Below are 19724 nucleotides of genomic sequence, written 5' to 3'. Positions count from 1 at the left end.
ATTACTTAGCCATATCAACACCTTTAAGTGTGATTTTTATTGTAATATCAGTCATTTTACTGTCACTTTATGATAACAGCCATAAAATATGTTTATAGCTACATTTTCTTTTCACAGCAACAATAATTGCTATAAAAAACTTAATTTCCGACAAGTCTAGTCTTGAAGTTATGGGGCTTGTAGTCTTCTTGGCAGAGAACGGAATGGTGCATTATGTGACTTGTAGTATCACACTTAGTCGAGTACATACTCGAAATTTATATAACTGATGGTATTTTTTCATTACTTGGCCATATTAACACCTTTAGGTGTGATTAATTGTAATTTCAGTGATTTTACTGTTATGATACAGACATAAAATATGTTTATAGCTATATTTTTCTTTTCACAGCAACAATAATTGCTATAAAAACTACATTTCCGACAAGTCCAGTCTTGAAGTTATGGGGCTTGTAGTCTTCTTGGAAAAATCATGGAACAAACCTAATGTGTGGTTGTTAGTGTTTATAGAGGATGACAGTTATGTGCCCGGGGCCATGCATATCAATCAAAAACTTCAACAGGATTTTTGATTAGCCATGAAATTACTTGGAATAAAAAACTTGTGTACTTTTGTTCCTGCAGGGTATGTTTGCCACCCTATAAGCTCTTAATGAGCATAGCTGACGGTTAGACAGTGCAACTCTTGTCTTGCATATAAACATATTAAGTCTGGTTTATTGTAATTACAATATAATTATAGTATAATTCTATATACAATTCATGCAAAAAGTAATAACCAGTCCATTTTTATGAGAACACACATTCCTGTTCCAATAAAACATTTATTTAAATATCATTAATATTAAAAGTTTTTACAGAAAAACAGAAATCTCACTGTCTTGAGCTGTTACTCACACAAATAGACAGATATATTCTCACAAAAATCTATTTGTGATATTCATATGAGGTACATCAGTTGTTAACCTATCACTGACGGATGTTGATGGGTTACTGGATGCTGGGCTGGCCATTATACCAAATTCCCCCAATCAAAACCTCTAGGACATTTCTCACAAAAAAACTCTGACATTTTTTAATTACTTACATATTTTCTCATTTTATTCATTTATTTAACTGTAATATTATATTTTCTGTATTTTCACTATATGATGGTCTACTCTAAACAGTTTTAAAACCATAACATAGTCTATGTAGGATATAGTTATTGTGGAGGAATACTAAATCCTTTTAACATATGCCAATTTAATGTAATAGTTCTTGCCTAAAACTGTGATATTTAAAGATATTTACTCTAAGAAATATCAGAATCATGACCTTAATGATTGCTACGGTCCTGGCTGTACTCAACCTGGCACATTTACTTAAACACACTCATTTTCAAATATTATTGCAAACATTTTCTCACACAGGAACACACAGACACTTACAAAGAATGACAACATGTAAACACACATACCACCCAAAGCTACATGTCTAGTAGGTTTTCAGCTTAAACACTTTTGAGAGAGGTGCTTTGGCACTAGAATAGATCAGATACGATTCTCCTTTAGAGCTAAAAAACTCCCAGTCACTGCACCCAATCGTTGGGAGCCAGTGAACAGGAACAAATCCTTCATATCCCTGCCACCTGAAAACAAACAGAGAAGAAGAATCACATGAGAGGTGTATTTGCATCTGCTTAACAAAGGCTCTAGTCCCAGAAGTCCCTTATAAATCCTCACATGTCAAAAGTGCGGGTATGCTTTCACTAGTCTGGCACACAGGACGAAAAATAAATCTACATTACATTAACACTTAGTTAGAGGGCAATCAGAATGGATGAACTATTTCACACTGGGAGGGGTGTTGTTGACAAGTTGAGTACCTGTAGAGAATGCTGTTGAGAGAGTAGGATTCTCCGTTAAAGGAGTTGGCGACGACCAGAAAATATTCCTCCCCGAGGCTGAAGAACTCCCAGTCCACCGCACTGGAGAGACAGAAATATGACGAGACATTGAAATGGCAGCAAACACTTTATTACCACCCGATTTGACTGCTATCAGACCATTAAATTGGCGTTATCAGGCGCTATAAGCAGCATGGGCAAGAAGGTATGACGAAAAGGAAGAGATTATTATACATATTATTATAGATGTGGGTCAGTAGGGGCCTACTACACTTACTATGTTGTAAAAGTGAAAGTGAAACTTAAAAGGTTTAGGCAACAACACTACAACTTCACTTCTTTAAGTTTAGGTAACAAAACTACAACTTCAATTCTTTAGGTTTAGGCAAAACAAAAACAGTTAAGTTAAGGGAAAAACATTGTGTTTTGGGTTAATCCGCTTCCACTTCGGCTCCTGTCATAATTACTACAGTCGCTAGAGGTCGCTGTCATATTGTTTTATACCTTCTTTCGGTGATCTACCATGTGAATTCACGATAAAACCTGCTAGTGGGTGTAATAGGCCCCTATTGACCCACAGCTATGGGGCTTATAGCGACTGATAACGACTATTTAATAGTCTGACAACAGTCTAGTCAGTTGTTATTACGGTGTTCTCATAATCTGTCTGTATATACATGCATCTGGCACATCTGTACCTGTAGGTGACAATATCCTGGAAGCGGACAAACAGCTGTCCAGTCATGTCCAGCTCATAGATGGTGGAGTTGATGGTATATTGACTTGGTCCATTACCATGGAGTCGGTGTCCATTGGCAACGACTAAGAAGACCCTACTGCCAATCTGAAACATTTCCCAGTCTGTGGCGCAGAACGTCTACATCAACAATGAGAGAGAAACCAACCCGTGTTTTTATTTTATTGCTTCCTTGAACATAGAGACGGAAAAGCTGAAAGAGAATAGATGTAAAACAAATGCCAAAATGATATAATTTCCCTCATTTCAGGATGATTTTACATGATTAATTTCCACCTGCCCCAAGGTGTTCTCCTCACATCCAGCTGTGGAGTTCCCCTAAATCATCTCCTTATGGTTTCTCGTGTGACTATCAATGTGTCAGCACTCCTCAAATGTGGCTAGATTCAAAAATATGATTCACTATCAGTTACATGCCAAAGCGCTGCTATCGCTCAGGCAAATCATGGCCAACCGCACACTCTATTTTTGGCCATGTGTCGTAAAAATGAATGGACACGCCTGTTCCTTGCTCCCCATCTCTCTTTCATTACCCTTTTATCTCTCGTCTATTCCCTTCCTTCTGTGTGTACAGACAAGATGGTTTTTCATACTCATTTCAAAGATACAGATCTCATCAGAGGAAATCAAAGCCCAGCTGCAGAGAAGATAAATTGTATGGAAATCATGCAGCAAAATGCAACATTAATAGTGCCATTATGTCTAATTTACACCATAACCTGTCAATGTGGTAGGGTAAAAGTCTTTTCAGGCATTTTTTTAAAGCAAACTCTGCATTTCTTTTGCCGTTTTATGTTAACCACATACCTTAATTGTCTGAAACACCTGGAAGCTTCCATTGACCCAAACATAGATGACTGAGTCCACAGAAGTGGTAACTCCATCAAAGGCATTTGCGACCACCAGGAAATGGTACGGTCCGACTGTGAAGAACTCCCAGTCATAGGCCCCTGAGGTCTGCAGCGTCTGGTAGACTTCAAAAGACTTTGCAAACCTGTTCCATCTGTATATCACACTGTCTATAGTGTGATTAGTATCACCTGAAAGACAAACCAGAAAGCGAGAGAATGCAACAGTGATATTTTATGAATGTCATGCCAGGATCGTTTGATGGATATTTACCTTGCCTGTGGTTGGCCACGGCGAGATAGGTTTGGTGGTTGATGTTAAAGGCCTCCCAGTCCCGTGCACAGTGAGTCTGCAGAGTCTGGAACCGCACAAACCGTTTTCTTCTTTTGCTCCACTTGTAAATCACAGAAGTGTCAGTCTCTGATTCTTTACGCTTGTCTGGCCCTCCTCCAGAGTTAGACACCACCAGAAACATCTAGATCAAAGCACCGGGAACATCAGCTCTCCACACTACTTTGACCGGGTTCATGTTACATAATAATCTCTTCCTTTTCGTCATACCTTCTTGCCCATGCTGAAGTGTCTCCAAGCCAGAGCTCCATGTGTGCTGATATTCTGGTAGAGCTGGAAACCTGCATGGCTCCACAGATACACAGCAGAGCCAGCGGCTGACCTATGAGCCATAGCAGCCATCAGACCCAAACCAGGTACCTGGAACACCTGAAGATTGGATGAAAAAAAGACAATGAGAAAAAAGTACTTCTAATCTCTTTGGACAGCCTTAAAGGGACAGTGTGTAGGACTTGGCGACATCTAGCAGTGTGGTTGCAGATTGCAACCAACTCAGTACCCCTCCGCTCACTTGGCCATCCTTACCATAATAATACAACTTTAGGAGCAACAGAAGTCAGACGGCGGCTGGCGGTAACATGGTTTTGAACCCTGCGGCTCACGTTACCGCAGTTTAACAAGCATGTCAGAGAACTACGGTGGCCTTCAGGTAAGATAAAAACGCAAAAGGCTCTCTTTAGAGCCAGAGTTTGGGTTGTCCGTTCTGGGCTACTGTAGAAATATAGCAGCCAGCTCCGTGAAGAGGACCCGCTCCTTACATAGATATAAACGGCTCATTCTAAGCTAACAAAAACACAAAGTTTCTTATTTATTTTTCATCTTATTTTCAGATGATTATACACTAAAGAAAACATACTTAATAATATTATACTCCATTCCTACCATAGGTCCCCCTAAATGCTACACATTGTGAGTATTGAGAGGATCCTAGCCATAGTATAGACACAATAAATATGCAGAAACATTATTTTTTTTTAGTGGAATGATACCTCTACATCATGCGTCTCTGAGCTGGTGGTGAGGACCTGGTGTTCCAACACGTAGTCCAGTCGTTTATGATCTGAGTAGATGGAGAGGTGAGTATTGTCAATTTTAAAGGGATATTTTCGGGTGTTTTGAAGTATGAGGTCCATAGCAGGTGTATTAGATGACAGTTGGTGTGCCCCCAGCATCAGGAAACAGACAGGAGCACTGGCACCGGAGCAAAGCAATATAGTGTTGTGGATGTGGACGGCAGAAAAAACTATTTTAGCCACCTAAAAGAAAGGCTCACCTAAAAAAAATTGATATCCATTTAAATGTACGCTATATTTAGAATATTTTCAGACGGCGAACTGAACTTAAAGTTAAACGTATCTATACTGTTTCTGTCGACTGAGCCTGCAGTCTGTGGAGAGAGCATACATAAAGTTTCACTTTCACTTCAGTTCCCCGTCAGAAAGGCGAAGGAAAGGGCCGTCTGATGACAAGATAAAATGGTGAAAATATTCTAAATATAGCGTACACTTAAACAGCTATACATTGTTTTAGGTGAGCTTTTATTTTCAGTGGTAAAATACGTTTTTCTGCCGTCCCCGTCCACAGCACTGTATTGCTTTGCTCCGGTGTCGGTGCTCCTGTCTGCTTCTCCAACTGTCATCTACTGTAAGTAATACACTGACTATGGATAAGTACCTCATACAACCCCACTTCAGAACACCCAGACTATCACTTTAAGCTGAGTAAAACCTTGCTCATTAACGGATGGCTGGATGTTAGATTCTCACCCTCTAACACGGTGATCCACACTGCACCGTCGCAGAGGTAGAGGCCTTTCTTGAGCGGATTGAACCACATCTGGCCTTGTAGCGGCTCCGAGCACGACTGCTCCAACCTCACTGACACTCGCTCCTCTGTTTCTGATCAAAGACAAGCAGACAGTCAAAGAGTAAAGGAATCAGGAACACATATCATGTCTTTCAACATACTGTATCAAATGTCTTGTAAAAAATGCGTCTGCAAGTTACCATAGGAAGTCACATGGTCATGATCCTCCCTCCCCGTGACAGGCAGGTCTGAGAGAAGTGGTGGTACTGACAGGACTGCTAGCTGGGGGTCGGAAGAGGGGCAGATATAATGGGTGGCATCCGAACCTGGCACCAAAACCAGCTGTCGCAACAGACCCTGCTCATGGGGCAGCAGATAAGAAGGAAAAGATTTGACTGTTTTAGAGAAAAATGTGTTTAATCATGTGGTTTAGCAGCATGAAAGTTAGAGAAGAGGAAGTCTTACTGAATACAAGCCTTTCCATCTCCCCCGACTGCCAATGTGGAATTTCGATCCCTGAATGTTGAGGTCTGAGGGGAACGGCCTGGAGGGAACACTGTTTGCCATAAAAAGACATAATTATTCCTAATAGCTGAGATAAGTTGTTATTCTTCTATATTAAGTATCTGTAATTAAAGTAGTCTCCTCCATTTCTCTGTTTGTAAGACCGAGACAGGAATAGTATTATATACGATCCGTACGGGAGCTGATATTCCTCCCTTCTGTGCGCCAGAGGGAGTTTCCACTTAAAGCCATCTATCACATACTGTCATGCCGCTGTGATATGGCTGCAGGGTGAGAGCCAATTTGGAGCAGAGCCATTGTATTGTGGTGAAGGATCTACTATCCCTCAAGGGAATTGAGAGGCAACAGGAAGAGAGGATGTTGGGAGACAGACAGTGCACCCTACTCAGTGAACTGAAAACAGACAGAGGCAAGAAGAAAAAACTTACATTTCCAGGGGTGGGCTGCAGTCCACTGTGAGCCCGACATGACGACTACCGACGACTAAAACCAGCGTGTGCCACTGGTTGTCAGCCAGTCGGGCGGCTTGAAACACCCAGTGCTCCACGACCCCTCCGTGACCTCTAAAAAGGAAGTGCAGACGTTTCCTCGAGAACCTCAGTCCCAGGATGACCCGTCCACGTTGCCCGCTGCTCTTGACTCGCCTCTCCTTCTTCTCCTTCCTCTCGTTATTCCTTTCCACAATATCCCCCTTATCGTTCTCCTCTTCCTCCTCCTCCTCCTCCTCCTCCTCCTCCTCCTCCACTCCTCTTTTTTCTACTTGTTTTGGCCCCATCAAGGAAAAGATGTATTCATTTCTCTGGAAGGCAAATGGGAAAAACACTCAGACACACTGTATTTGGCAGGAAAGTATATTTACTCAAGTACTGTACTGACAGCTGCAACGATTAGACAATTAATCAAGAGTCCACAGTAAAAAAAAAACAACATTGTTAGTTGCAACCCATACTTTGCATGCATATTTTTTATACTTCTTCAGAGGGAAATATTGTACTTTTCACATCACTACATTTATTTGACAGTTATATTTACCTGTTACCTTTCAGAGTAAGTCACTTTCAATGAGATTATAAACTACAGTTCAAACTACCCCAAAATATACAAAATAGTTAAAATTACCTCCACTGCCACTAACTGCTACATGATGAGCACTTTAGATACTTAATTAGTTGATATTATATCTGTACTTTTATTTGAAGTACCATTTTGAATACAGGACTTTTACATGTAACAGTGTTTTCTCTCACTCTGGTAGGCACCAAAGTAAAGACTCTGAGTACTTCTTTCACCGCTGGCATTCAGTACCAGATGTTTCAGACAAATGTGGATGCTCACCTTGGGCGCGATGCTCGTGACTTTCAGTGTCACAACAATGGAGAACTCTTTAGGGAAAAGGTCGCAGTTCAGCAGCAGCTGGGAGGAGGGAAAGCTCATGGAGGTATGAGGGCTGGAGAAATGCAAACCCCTCACTTCTCCGGCCTGCTTCATGTGCACCCCGGGTACCAGTTTGGAGGGGTCCTTCTCCAGGACAAAAGACAGGAGATCCAGAGGGACCAGATCTGCAGACAATAAGCAACTAAAGAGGTCAGGGAGATTGTTTTACTGCTGAAGCCTTTGTATGCATAAATGACTATACTATACTATAAACTAGTTGTTCCTCTGTGAAGAGGTCGCAAAATAAATCTGAGGAGATCTGAGATAATTAATGGGATACCAAAGATTGAAAAAGATTATCAGCTACCCACATTATGTTTAATTTTCAGACTTTTCTACAGGTTTCTAACAACTCTTCAAAGTTAACCACCAGAAAAGGGGAAATCACTCATAGGAATTGAAATGTAAGTACTTGAAGTACTTCTTTGAGTATTTTCTTTTCATGTTATACATCATACTTTTACTCTTTTACATTCCTAAGGGAAATATTGTACTTCTTACTCCACTATAATTTGATAGCTTTAGTTACAAGCTACTTTACAAATTACATTTTTGCAAAAAAACATGAAAAGATGATAAAATATGATAGTTTGTTATAAGAGAATATACCAGTAGAGCTAAAACGTTTAGTCGATTAAATATATTTTTATCATTTTTTCATACAAAACCTTTTAAATAATAAGAATTGTGAAGGTTTCACATCAAAGCTTGACAAACATTTTCCACCATTTTCTGAATTTTACAAGCCCAAAAAAATCAATCGATTATTTGAGAAAATAATCAGCAGATTAGTCCATATTAAAAATAATTATTTGATAGTTGCAGCCCTGTATAAAATAAGAATTTACTCCACCTCAACCAACAACAGGAATGAATAGCTGCTAAAACATGAATGCATCAGTAATAATAATCTCATGACGTGACATATAGTAGCATAAAAGTCACAGGGGACAGAGTACTGTTACATTTACGTACATTTTTCTGATTACACTTACATACTTTAACTTAAGTAGGAGTTTTTTTATAGTGTGGTATTAGTACTTTTCTTGAGTAAAGGTTCTGACTACCACTGCCCATAAGTTAATAAATACCATTTGAAGCTTTGTTTTAAGGGGACACACATTAAAAAGGTTGTGAATAACAGTTATAAACTAATAAATCAATTAATGTCATAGCATGCTGGAGTCCCTGACCCCCCTGGTGTGTGAGAAATAGCCCTGGGTGGTGATGAAGCTATAGGATTTTTAGGAGGGGTTGTTATTAAGAAAGACGCTCTTTGAACAGCGAGAATAATAGAATAGCATTTCTCTAAGATTGATGAGGCATCATATAAACATGCACCCTGTTCGTCCTGATATTTTCACGTGTATTGTGGAATCCTAACCACATCCAATGTCTGTACTTGTTTGTGGATGTTAATTTAAGTTAATATTGCACGCAATAGTGCTCACACAAACACTCCCACTGCGCTGTAAGCAGACACAGACAGTTGGAATTATCCAAAAGAATTTTAGCTGGAGGGGTTTCCCAGGTTTCAGATGAAACCATAAACCATTCACGAAATAATCATTAACTGAACATCAGATGTGTTAAAGTAAGCTGAGGTAATAAAGCGGTTGGTAGAGGGTAAAATAGGATAAAATGGTATGATACCTGTGCAGCTTCTCCATGTGTCTGCGGTGGTGTCGATGACCCTTAACCCCAGGAGAAGGAAGTGCACAAACACAAGCGGTGTCATCACAAAACGCCTGTTTGGTTCAGTTGCCAGCTGGTACGAGTGTCTCCATATTGAAGGTATTTCTCTATGCTCCTTTTGTCTCTATCTTAAGTGACAATACACACCAAACAACTGTGTGTTCTTCATATTGATCCAAGTTTTTTTGTTCAGATCCCGAAGAAAAATATCCAGAACAACAAGCTCTGTTTAAAAGCACCAAAGGCTACACCGGCTACCTACGAGTCACTAATAGTAGAAGAATACATCAGAGCATCTGTGCTCGGAGAGGAATCCATTCATCTGTGTGGAGAATCCTGCACCTGCAGCTCCTTTTAAACACCACAGCCATGCAAATCACAGCAGCCTGTCCTCCCTCAACCGCCTCTGATGACACAGACCTGCCAGAGGGGAGAGCTGCTCCGCTGTGTGTGCGTGTGTGCGCGTGTGTGTGTGTGTGTGTGTGTGTGTGTACTCAAACAACACACAGACAGACTGACAGACAAGCAGACTATTTTAATGTAATAGTCTAGAAAGAAAATCTGTCAAATTCCTCCAGACATTTACTACACTATAGAGGCTGAAAATGTAATTGCAAGGCAACCTAAAAACAACAACAAACACATGTGACCTTTGGTCCACTATAATGGATGGATGGATATGAGCTGAGCTATTATCGTATTAACTGTTATCCCATAGTTTATTACCGGAGACAGCGAGGTATGTGCATGAATCCAGCTGTGATATTAAATTATCAAACCAGGATGTTTTGCTAAAAGATCTGCAAATATTACTGGTTGAAAATGTAATGAAGTCTCAGGGCAGGGAAATTAAGCAAACACAGCAATGACATAAGAGGGCCTGGGTCAAATATGCATTATTTAAACTGGTTGAATTGGCTAAATCACACAAATTTCACTTTTAAATGCAAAGCTTTGATTATCCATGGTCACCCAAAAATGAAATGACCACAAAGTGTATTTGACCCCGGTTTGTTAGGCGCTCATGTAATAATCAGACCGTGTTTTGAGAGACGTCGGTATCTCGGCTTGTGTCAGATCTCTCTGCATCCTCTCATCCACCGACCGGCACATTTACAAGGCAAATGTCTCTCTCTTCTTTCCGCACACATCTAAAACCAGAGACTGCACACAGATCAGGATACAAGATATACATTCACTAATCTCTCTTCCTTCCAGGCATGGCATGGCGTTTCAAGAGGACCTGTTTGGATGCTGAGAAGTGAATGTAGATTGTCCACTCATGCGCTTGCTTTTCCTTATTCCTGGTTTGACTCATCAACTTTATCACTGTTCCAGCTGTGCTGAATGTAACCAGTCAGTGTGTCAGATGAGATCTCTAAATCAGGACATCCTGGAAGTTAATTTGAAATACTTATCAGACTTAGACTACTTAATTTTATTTAGTCATCCTTTGTCTCTCTAAGTGAAGTCTAAAATACATTTGTTCTTCAGGGCCACTGTGCAGCCGATTAGACTGTTGTCAGGCTATTAAATAGGCATTATCAGTCGCTATAAGCCCCATAGATGTGGGTCATTAGGGGCCTACTACACCCACTAGTAGGTACTATTCACATGGCAGATCACCGGAAGAAGGTATAAAAGAAGACGACAGCGACCTCTAGCGACCGTAGTAATTATGACAGGAGCAGAAGCATAAGTCAGGTGCTGTAGTATACATAGACTGTGTGAAACTCCATACAGGGTGGAGGTTGGGGATGATAGGTGGGACAGAACAACACAAGGGTTGCGTTCGAATAGTCCTTTTTGCTTAGGAAGGTTCCTAACTGAGTGAAATGACCCGGAAGTACCTCAGTAGCAGCCATGAAAAGAACCGTTCGAATTCACCAAAAGTTAAGGAAAGGAGCTTCAATGCTTCCTTTATTATCTCCTTTAGCATAGGATACACTGGAGCATCCTTTACCAAAGGAAACGAAAGAATAACATCCCACAATTCCTTGCGGCCGTAGCATTTAAAGCGACGCACCATTCGGCTGTTCATGATAATAAACTATATGCTTATCTTGCATATTATTTTCATACCCTCATACACTAATTGGGATTCATGTTTAATATGAGAGGACAGTGACTACCATTTTGTTTCACTTTATTTTTAATTAATTATTTATTTGTAACATGTAACAAATACCTCAGTAAAAAACAAAACAAGAATAACTAATAAAATGAACAGTAAACAATCAATTAACAAATAATCAACATAAATAACTATTACATGTCCGAAAAGAAGTTGGAAGAAGTACAGCCTACACTTACAGTATATGGTCCTACCCCTTCTCCATAACTCCAACAACTAACTCAATATTTATCATATATTCCTGTTTATTTCAGTTCCAATCTTGGTAATGAAGTTATATTTTTCACCGGTTGTCCTCGTATATGTTGATAGAGTGTTCCAGCAGCAGGAGGAGGAGCTGTGGTATCTCTCTTTCACACACCGCAGGTGAAGGAGTCTGTCACTGAAGGAGATATTGAAGAACACACGGGGGGGGTACAGCGCCTTTTGTAGTCCATCTGTGTAACATTGTAGTTTCACCACGGCAGACTGACGTCACTAACATCCACCACCGTTATCCATCCAATTACGCAGTCTAGTGAAAGAGCAGTCGGATTCTCTTAATACCGCGGTTGTCTTCACCTAACTCCTTCTGAATTCTCCTTCTCATCTTTCCTTGACCTCATGACGTTTTCCACTGAGGTCAAGGAAAAGTGGTTAGGAAAAGACGTTAGGACGTAATTTTTTTACTATTCGAACGCAACCAAGGTTTTTACCAAAGGAGACCGGAGTTGACATCCTGTGTGCAACCTACAACATGTAGTTGTCTTTGTAGTTATTTTAACCCAAAACTCTGTTTTTCCCTAAACTTAACTTCTTCTTTTTTTGCCTAAACCTAAAGAAGTTGTAGTTTTAATGCCTAAACCTAACAGGTTTTTTTTATTTGCCTAAACCTAAAGAAGTTGTAGTTGTATTGCCCCTATTAACTCACATCTCTGGTGCTTATAGCAACTGCTTATGCCTATTTTGGCCTGATAACAGTCGAATCAGGTGCACTGTGGAAATAAAGTATTTTTGTTTTTGTTGTTTTTATCCTGTGATATGCTTCCATTTTATGCAGAACTCTTTAGTTATTTTATTGCTTCTTATAGTTTCTTATTGTGCTTCTGCATGTCCATGGATTTAATCTGTGGACAAGTCTGTTATGTGGAGGTTTTTTTATTGCAGAATGAAACCAAACCAGATAGAGACATGAGACTATCACAGTTCACTGGCACCACCTAGCTGTCTGTTTTCTCCAAGACACACGTGGTGTTTCCATCTGTGGTACTTTGGCATACATTTTTAGCAGGCAGGGCCTCGGTGGGAATTGAAACCTTGTCTTGCATAATGGACCACACGCCAACTATATATATATATAATTCAATGACAGCCATGTTCTGACAAGTGACAAAATGTACAGTATACCAGGCAGCAGTGAGATTAAATGGTTCAGCTGTGCGTCAACACATATAAGACAGGCAGGAATCTATACCTGCAACATCTGCAAAGGCTTCTTAGTAATACAATAATCATGTGTCATTGGGGGGACAGTCATTCTCATAAACTAGTTTAGGCTATACATTTGGTGGCTTTGATTAGGTCTATGTCCTTGTCCTATAAAATATATAAGGAGTATTATATTAATTCACGTTTTACCTCTTTAAACATCCTTGAAATATCCCCATGGATGATTTTAAAGCATTAAAATAAACATTTCAGTTCTTTCCTGATTACAAAATAATGATAATAGCGACAGCGAATCTGAGTACCAAACTATATTTATTGTATACAGTAGTAAAAGACCACAAATAATGTACAAATCAGTAGAGAAACAAATAACATGACAAGACGTGGGCCCCGTTCTTCGTACATTACATGGCTTAGCTCAAAAAGATCTATATCCAGCTACCTCAGTACTTTAAACGAAAGTGGAAGGTGGCGTTTATAACTGTGCTCTTATTTTGTGAGACAGGAAAGCTAAAACCGAGATCGCTACTTGTGATTGGCTTGTGCGGAGGCATGTCCTCAAGAAGTAATCACACGAAGATTTAGCACGTCTCTGTACCACACAATTTTGTCAAATGCTTGTTGTTAATGACTGTGGGAAAGATGAGAGTTGGGTAGTCCCTTTAAATAAAATGTAGTTCTGTATTTATTGGGGACAGTGGTGAATATTTCAGCAGGTGGCAGTACAGTGATGCTTTTTCAAACATTTCTGTAAAATATTCATTTAGAAATACTGCGCCAAACAAGTTGAATTTTTTTTTTTTTTAAATGTTTTGGTTTTATTTTGTTGTACGTTGTAGTATGTATGACTACTGAACTAAAACCTTGTTCAGTTATGACAATACTGATCAATTAGTGCCTCTTAAGATTCAGCCTCATCTGAAGATAAACTAAAATTGGTAAACTTAAAAAAGGGGTTTCATGGTCCAACTCTCTCTGAAAAAAATTACACTTTTGCAGGTTTTGTGCGTCAGGACTACTTGCTTCAACGACGGACACATTTCAAACCAGACTGAGCTGAAAAATCCAAGCTCATGTCAGGCCATCGACAAACAAATCAAGCCAACTCGGTTATCTGCGTACGAAGAACGGGGCCCTGTGGGTACAGAACACTTATCTCCCAAACTCCATTGGTTGGCCTCCCTGCCCTCCCGATATGCAACTGACTGCATGCATCATTCTCTGAACTGTACAATTTTGGAGACACTCGTCACCACTTGGGATATCTTCACTGTTTGCAACACTGCAATCGGGCTTTTTAACAACTGGCCTGCCTTTTATACAAAAAGGAAACAGCTAGACAGCAGATGTAGCAGTGAAAGGTGTCTTCAAAACGTGTTAAAAACATACCGGCTTTTGTTTGATATCCTTGCTAAAAACTGGAAGCTGCTCGTCTTCAAAAACACATCTAGAATCAGTTGTCCCATCAGCCTACATTCGCAAGGACAATACAGAGATGAGACAGCTGAAACAGCGTTGAAGAACGACCCTCCAGTTATTCCCACCCGCTTTCAAATGTAAAACCCACAAGCAGAGCCACTTGTAAGAATCGCATAGGGACTGGCCACTGGCCTGCTTCATCAGAAAATAGGGAAAGAAAACAAAATGTTATGTATTTCACATCGAGAGACTTTTCTTATAAAGCCAGACCCCAAACGATTCCAACAAAGGATAAATTAAATTTCCCTCCCCTAAACAGGCATTTGTCTGGATGAGCGAATAAACGTCTGTACCACGGATACCCACAGAGAACCTTTCTCAATTAGTAGAAGAGGAAGCAAATAACATTAATGAAATACAAACTCCCTTAAAATGTGACAGTTTTGACCTTGCAGTTTGCTTTTAGAGTGATCCAAGTACATCAAATATGAAACAGAAGTTCGGTCTTTGGAGCATTGGTCCAAGCAACCCAACTTATCTAACATCCACTCTGATACTTCTGTACAAGAAAAAAATCAACAAGCCCCCTGGGTGTTAATTCTTAAAAGAAAAAAATCAAAAAAAATACAAAAACATTGCAGAACTCTTTAGCAAAAGCACCTAAAATGCTGAGAGAATTAAAATACCTTTTTGACAGAAGAGCAGGAGTCACCGTTCAGACAAAAAGCACACGAAAGCGAAGTGAAATGGAAGGCGGGTGTGTGTATTAAGTTCAGATAGTGCTTCCACTTCAAAAAAAAACAAAAAACTTCATGCCCACTGACTGTGACCCCGGACAAAAACTTGCAGAGCCACACATTCGACCCCGATGGATGAAACTACTGGATACTAAGCTTTCACTGGAGAGTGAATGAGAAGCACTGACAAACCAGGAACAGCTGTGACGTGCTGTTGGTCCAATCACAGCCTGCGGTGCCAGAAGGAAATGTTGTCCTGATTGGCCAGCGGAGAGACTGTTGACACGCACAAAAGTTCAGTCCTGGCTGAGACAGTACATAAACAGCTGAGGAGCCCCCTCCCCCCACACACCTGACGAAAAACCATGACAGACATCTTTAAACTGAAGAAATAATAATAATAATAATAATAATGATAATAATAATAATAATAGGCTGAGAGGAGCGATGGGGAGGGGAGGGACAGTGAAGGTGGCTGAGGGTGTGGTCTGAGGGTGGCCGTCAATCAGGTGGGGCTTAGCAGTGCCCGCCTGTCTGCTGCTGGAAAACATCTATGGTGTCTTCATCTTCCATCTCCAGCTGAGAGGAACAGAGAGAAAGAGATTCCAGTTAGTGGATATAAACAATAACTGAACAGGTAAAATCAAGCCCCCAGGAAGCACGCTGGGCTTTGATGCAAATTTCCGTAGTGGCCAAACGGCGGTACTACAACTTCTGTGTTCGTCGCATGATGCCATTGGGCCCAAAAACACTTTTTCCCCATGGACTTACATTGGGAAAGAGACATCTATAACTCAGCGGATAATTTTTTTTTTAGGTAAATCAACTTCCCAGCATGAACACTCTAATAGCCCTTTTTAAATCGTTAGGTTGTGAAGTTGTGAAACGCACTAATAGCTGAATTCAGAGTTATTTCCCATCCTCTGTTCATGTGAATGAGACCCAGACTGCGGCTGGGAGGTGGAGTTGAAGGAAACACTACCGCGCCTGCTCTATGGGCCCAATGGATGCAGAAGATCACTGGAAGATCTGGGTACTTTATGTGGAAGATCGCCGGATGATCCGGGTATTTTATCACTCAGCAGTCGAGCCATTTTGGCTTCATGCGCCACTGCGCAACTCTCATAGGAATGAACGGGAGCCCGCCTACAACGCTGTGTCCATTTCTCTTTATACATCCATGGGTATGTAAATGATGCAGAGATGGAAATATAAATTTATGATTTAAGATTATTCAGAGATGCTGAATGTTTGAATTGTGCAGTCAATGTTAAATAAACATCTATCCAATAGCGACAGGCTTCTCTAATATGTTACCACCATGTAGATATATAATTTTTTGAGCATAATATCTTACCTGTGCAGGTGTATCCGTCTCATTGATGGGCTGGCCATCAAACCTGAACCTGATCTGCCTTATTGCGAGACCCTGAGGAAGCGACAACAGACAATAAGAATGAATCCACGTGTAAAAGGGCTTTTGGTACAGTAATAGCAAGGTGGTGGAGTGGGGAGGCTGACTAAGGTGTTGCAGCAAATCCAAAATAATTGCATGTTGTTGGAGAGGAGGACATTTAAAAGCAGTCATTTGGGGGCTGTCAGCTCACCTGTCGGTCACAGTACGCCTTCATTAGTTTGCTGAGCGGTGTGTGTCTTTTGATTTTGAACTGGACCACCGACCCATCTTGCCCTGCAACCTTGAGGTTGATGTGATCGTTCTCAGTCTTGACTCCCTCCTGCAGAGACAACATGTTTAGCATCAGGTAAACAAGCAGGTTTACAAGTAACAGATACCACAAACATTACAGCCTACACTTGAGTCACAGATGCACAGAAAAGCGCACTATTATTCCTAAAAAAATTGATTCGACCGCTGCTGCTAGAGTCCTCACTAAGACCAAGAAAGTGGATCACATCAGTCCAGTTCTGAGGTCTCTACACTGGCTCCCTGTCTCTCAGAGAATTGATTTCAAAATACTCCTGATACACTAAATGGTTTAGGGCCAAAATACATTTCTGATCTTCTGCTATGTTCTGAACCATCCAGAGCTCTCAGGTCATCTGGATCAGGTCTGCTTAGTGTCCCCAGAGTCACAACTAAACATGCAGAAGAAGCAGCGTTCAGTTTTTATGCACCAAATATCTGGAACAAGCTCCCAGAAACCTGCAGGACCAACTCTGACTTCATTTAAAACAAAGCTTAAAACTTTCCTGTTTGCTGCTGCCTTTTATTAAACCAGATAATGATCTTACATACTGCACTAGAGCTTTTACTCTTGTGTGTTATACTCTATTCTAGCTTTTATTTTCTAATCTTTAATGTTTTTATAACTGTTTTAATTATGTCTTAATGTTCTTTTGCACTTTGTTCTTGAATGTTTATGTAAAGCACTTTGAATTGCCCTGTTGTTGAAAAGTGCTATACAAATAAAGCTGCCTTGCCTACACTGGAGTCACAGATGTACAGGAAAGAGCACTATTAGAGACATTATGACACAAAGTAACCTTACATATAACCTGCAACTTTAAAAAGACATTTCATTAAATGCCAACACCATGTGTGGTGAAGGAATATGCTTCTACTATTTCCTAGATATTTTAATTTATTACTTTAATCTTTTAATATATCCAAAACAAACAGAATAACATGCAGGCAGGTTCACAATGTGTTGCTTCAGTCACACATGCTAACGTTAGCATCTGTTAGCATGATTAGCTCCAGGCTAGCTGGTTTAGCATGCTAGCCCTTTAAGAGCCGTTGCCGTGTTTAGCTGCCGGCTAACGATGCTAGCGGTTCTGTTTCGTCTCTCTGAGGTAAAACAACCACTGAGACAGTTAAAACAGCAACACTAGTACACATATGTTGAGGTTTTATATTGGTGCGTCAGCTGCATTGGCGCTCTTTCTCCGCTGCTGCTTTGCGGCATCTTGGTGGTCGGTTGCGGACTATAACGTGGTGCCGCTTCCACAAAGAGAAAAAATCCGCAAAACACAATCATGATTGTAAATGAACATTTGTGCTCTCAATCCTCCAGACTGTAGTTCCGTAAGGAGCAGGATATCTCCCCATGTTCAGGGTTGTTGTGTGAGAGCAGGTAGATGTAAATGTGAAGCTACTCTTCATTCATTTGCGAAACAAACAACTGCGCCGATTCAGAGAAAAACGTGCAAACCTCAAACCCCACAGGCCATTTTACACTGCACACATCTAGACCTGTTCACTCGACTACAGACATCACTACTCATCTACTAGCTCTTATAACGTTCATATCTTACCTTTGGCTTTTCCTCTGACATGCTGGCGGTGTGTTTAGTGAGCGGGTTTAGTCAGAATAAAGGGTTAATTGGGTCTGTGTGTTATTTGTCTTTCTGCCGCTCTTCTGTCCTCTCCTTTCCTCCGCTGACGGGTGCGCGCGTTGGACCGGAGTTAGAGTTATCTGATTGGCTCTGAGAGGACCACGTGACTTGATGAAACGGCGGGAGTGCGGACACGGGAGCGCGCACCTATGCAAAATACTCGAGCACGCGAACTCAAGAACCCTATGATACTGTATCAACACCTCTGAATACTCCTATAATATAGCTTGTATAATATATGCAATGATTTGCTATATATATGTATATATATAGCAAATCATGTATATATATATAATCATTACATATATTATATAAAGCAAATCATTGCATATATTGCAAAAATGCAAAAACATATATATGTAATTATATATATATGTATATATATATATATATATACATATATATATATATACATATATATATTTACACACCTATAAATACCGTTAAATTAAGTCAACATCTTTTTTATATTTTTTTATATTCATTTTTTACAACATATTTCTCACAAGAACAGTGTCTACCCACAGGCCATCACTCTTAATGGACACTTAATCAGTCATACACAGTCAATAAACCTTTAATGTCAAAATATCGGCAGCTGCCGTTATAGATTATAATTAATACAGTATTTAATGCACATTTTTAGATTATAATTTACAGTCTTTAATGCACATTTTTGCACATTTTTAGACAATAATTTTCAGTCTTTAATGCACATTTTTAGATTATAATTAACAGTCTTTAATGCACAATTTCTGTAATATGTACATGCCTGTCAATGTAAATATAAATCCTACTCAGTGTACACACAGTATATGGACATCTTCACATGTACAAGCTGTACTTAATCATCTAGTCCACATATATCCATTCGGTATTTATTTCTTTGCCCTGTTTGTATTGTTTACAACTCCCGAACTCTTGACTCGTATATAAAAAAATATTTTAATTTTTTTATTATTGTATTCTTTTATTCCGTTATTTTTATTCTGTGTAGGTACATTGAGAGAGCTGCATAAAAACAAGAGTCAAAATTCTGTGTATGTATATTCTTGGCGAAATAAACCTGATTCTGATATTTTTCAAATTTCATATGCACACTAAAAATTCCCTTTTTTGAAAAATATAACATCAGCACACACAGAGTATTTACTGATAAGCCGGCAAAAAAAGTTTTAAACAAGACAGCTGCTTTGAATTCCTCTCAGATGTTACTGACTGTGCATTGTGCCTTTTTAACAAGTCCTGAATTCAGAACTCAGAATAAAAACTAGATGGCAAGAGACAATTTTTTTCTGGTTTAAAGTTTTGAAATAGAAGGGCATAAAAAAATAAAGGTAATTA

The 19724-nt window shown here is 39.8% G+C and overlaps 2 protein-coding genes across 2 annotated transcripts; both read right to left on the bottom strand.

The window, feature by feature from the left end:
• Nucleotides 1-592: 592 nt before the first annotated feature.
• Nucleotides 593-14461, bottom strand: LOC119474433 (thrombospondin-type laminin G domain and EAR repeat-containing protein-like). Its single transcript, XM_037746466.1, has 15 exons — nt 14435-14461; nt 14257-14337; nt 9264-9429; nt 7512-7735; nt 6605-6975; nt 6117-6207; nt 5852-6008; nt 5612-5743; nt 4835-4905; nt 4056-4214; nt 3768-3969; nt 3453-3685; nt 2587-2765; nt 1868-1969; nt 593-1630 (listed from the first exon to the last, which is right to left on the bottom strand). Exons 1-15 carry the CDS (start codon nt 14459-14461, stop codon nt 1477-1479), a joined length of 2349 nt encoding a protein of 782 aa, XP_037602394.1. The 3' UTR covers nt 593-1476.
• Nucleotides 13161-18459, bottom strand: sumo3a (small ubiquitin like modifier 3a). The gene is made up of 4 exons (XM_037746225.1): nt 18300-18459; nt 16631-16759; nt 16381-16452; nt 13161-15602 (listed from the first exon to the last, which is right to left on the bottom strand). The coding sequence occupies exons 1-4, from the start codon at nt 18318-18320 to the stop codon at nt 15540-15542; spliced, it is 285 nt and encodes a 94-aa protein (XP_037602153.1). The 5' UTR covers nt 18321-18459; the 3' UTR covers nt 13161-15539.
• Between the last annotated feature and the right edge of the window lie 1265 nt (nt 18460-19724).

Source organism: Sebastes umbrosus, chromosome 16, assembly GCF_015220745.1.
Source record: "Sebastes umbrosus isolate fSebUmb1 chromosome 16, fSebUmb1.pri, whole genome shotgun sequence".
In the NCBI taxonomy this organism is placed as follows: domain Eukaryota; kingdom Metazoa; phylum Chordata; class Actinopteri; order Perciformes; family Sebastidae; genus Sebastes; species Sebastes umbrosus.
Note: the sequence above shows the minus strand (reverse complement) of the source record. Positions and strands in the feature narration are given on the sequence as shown.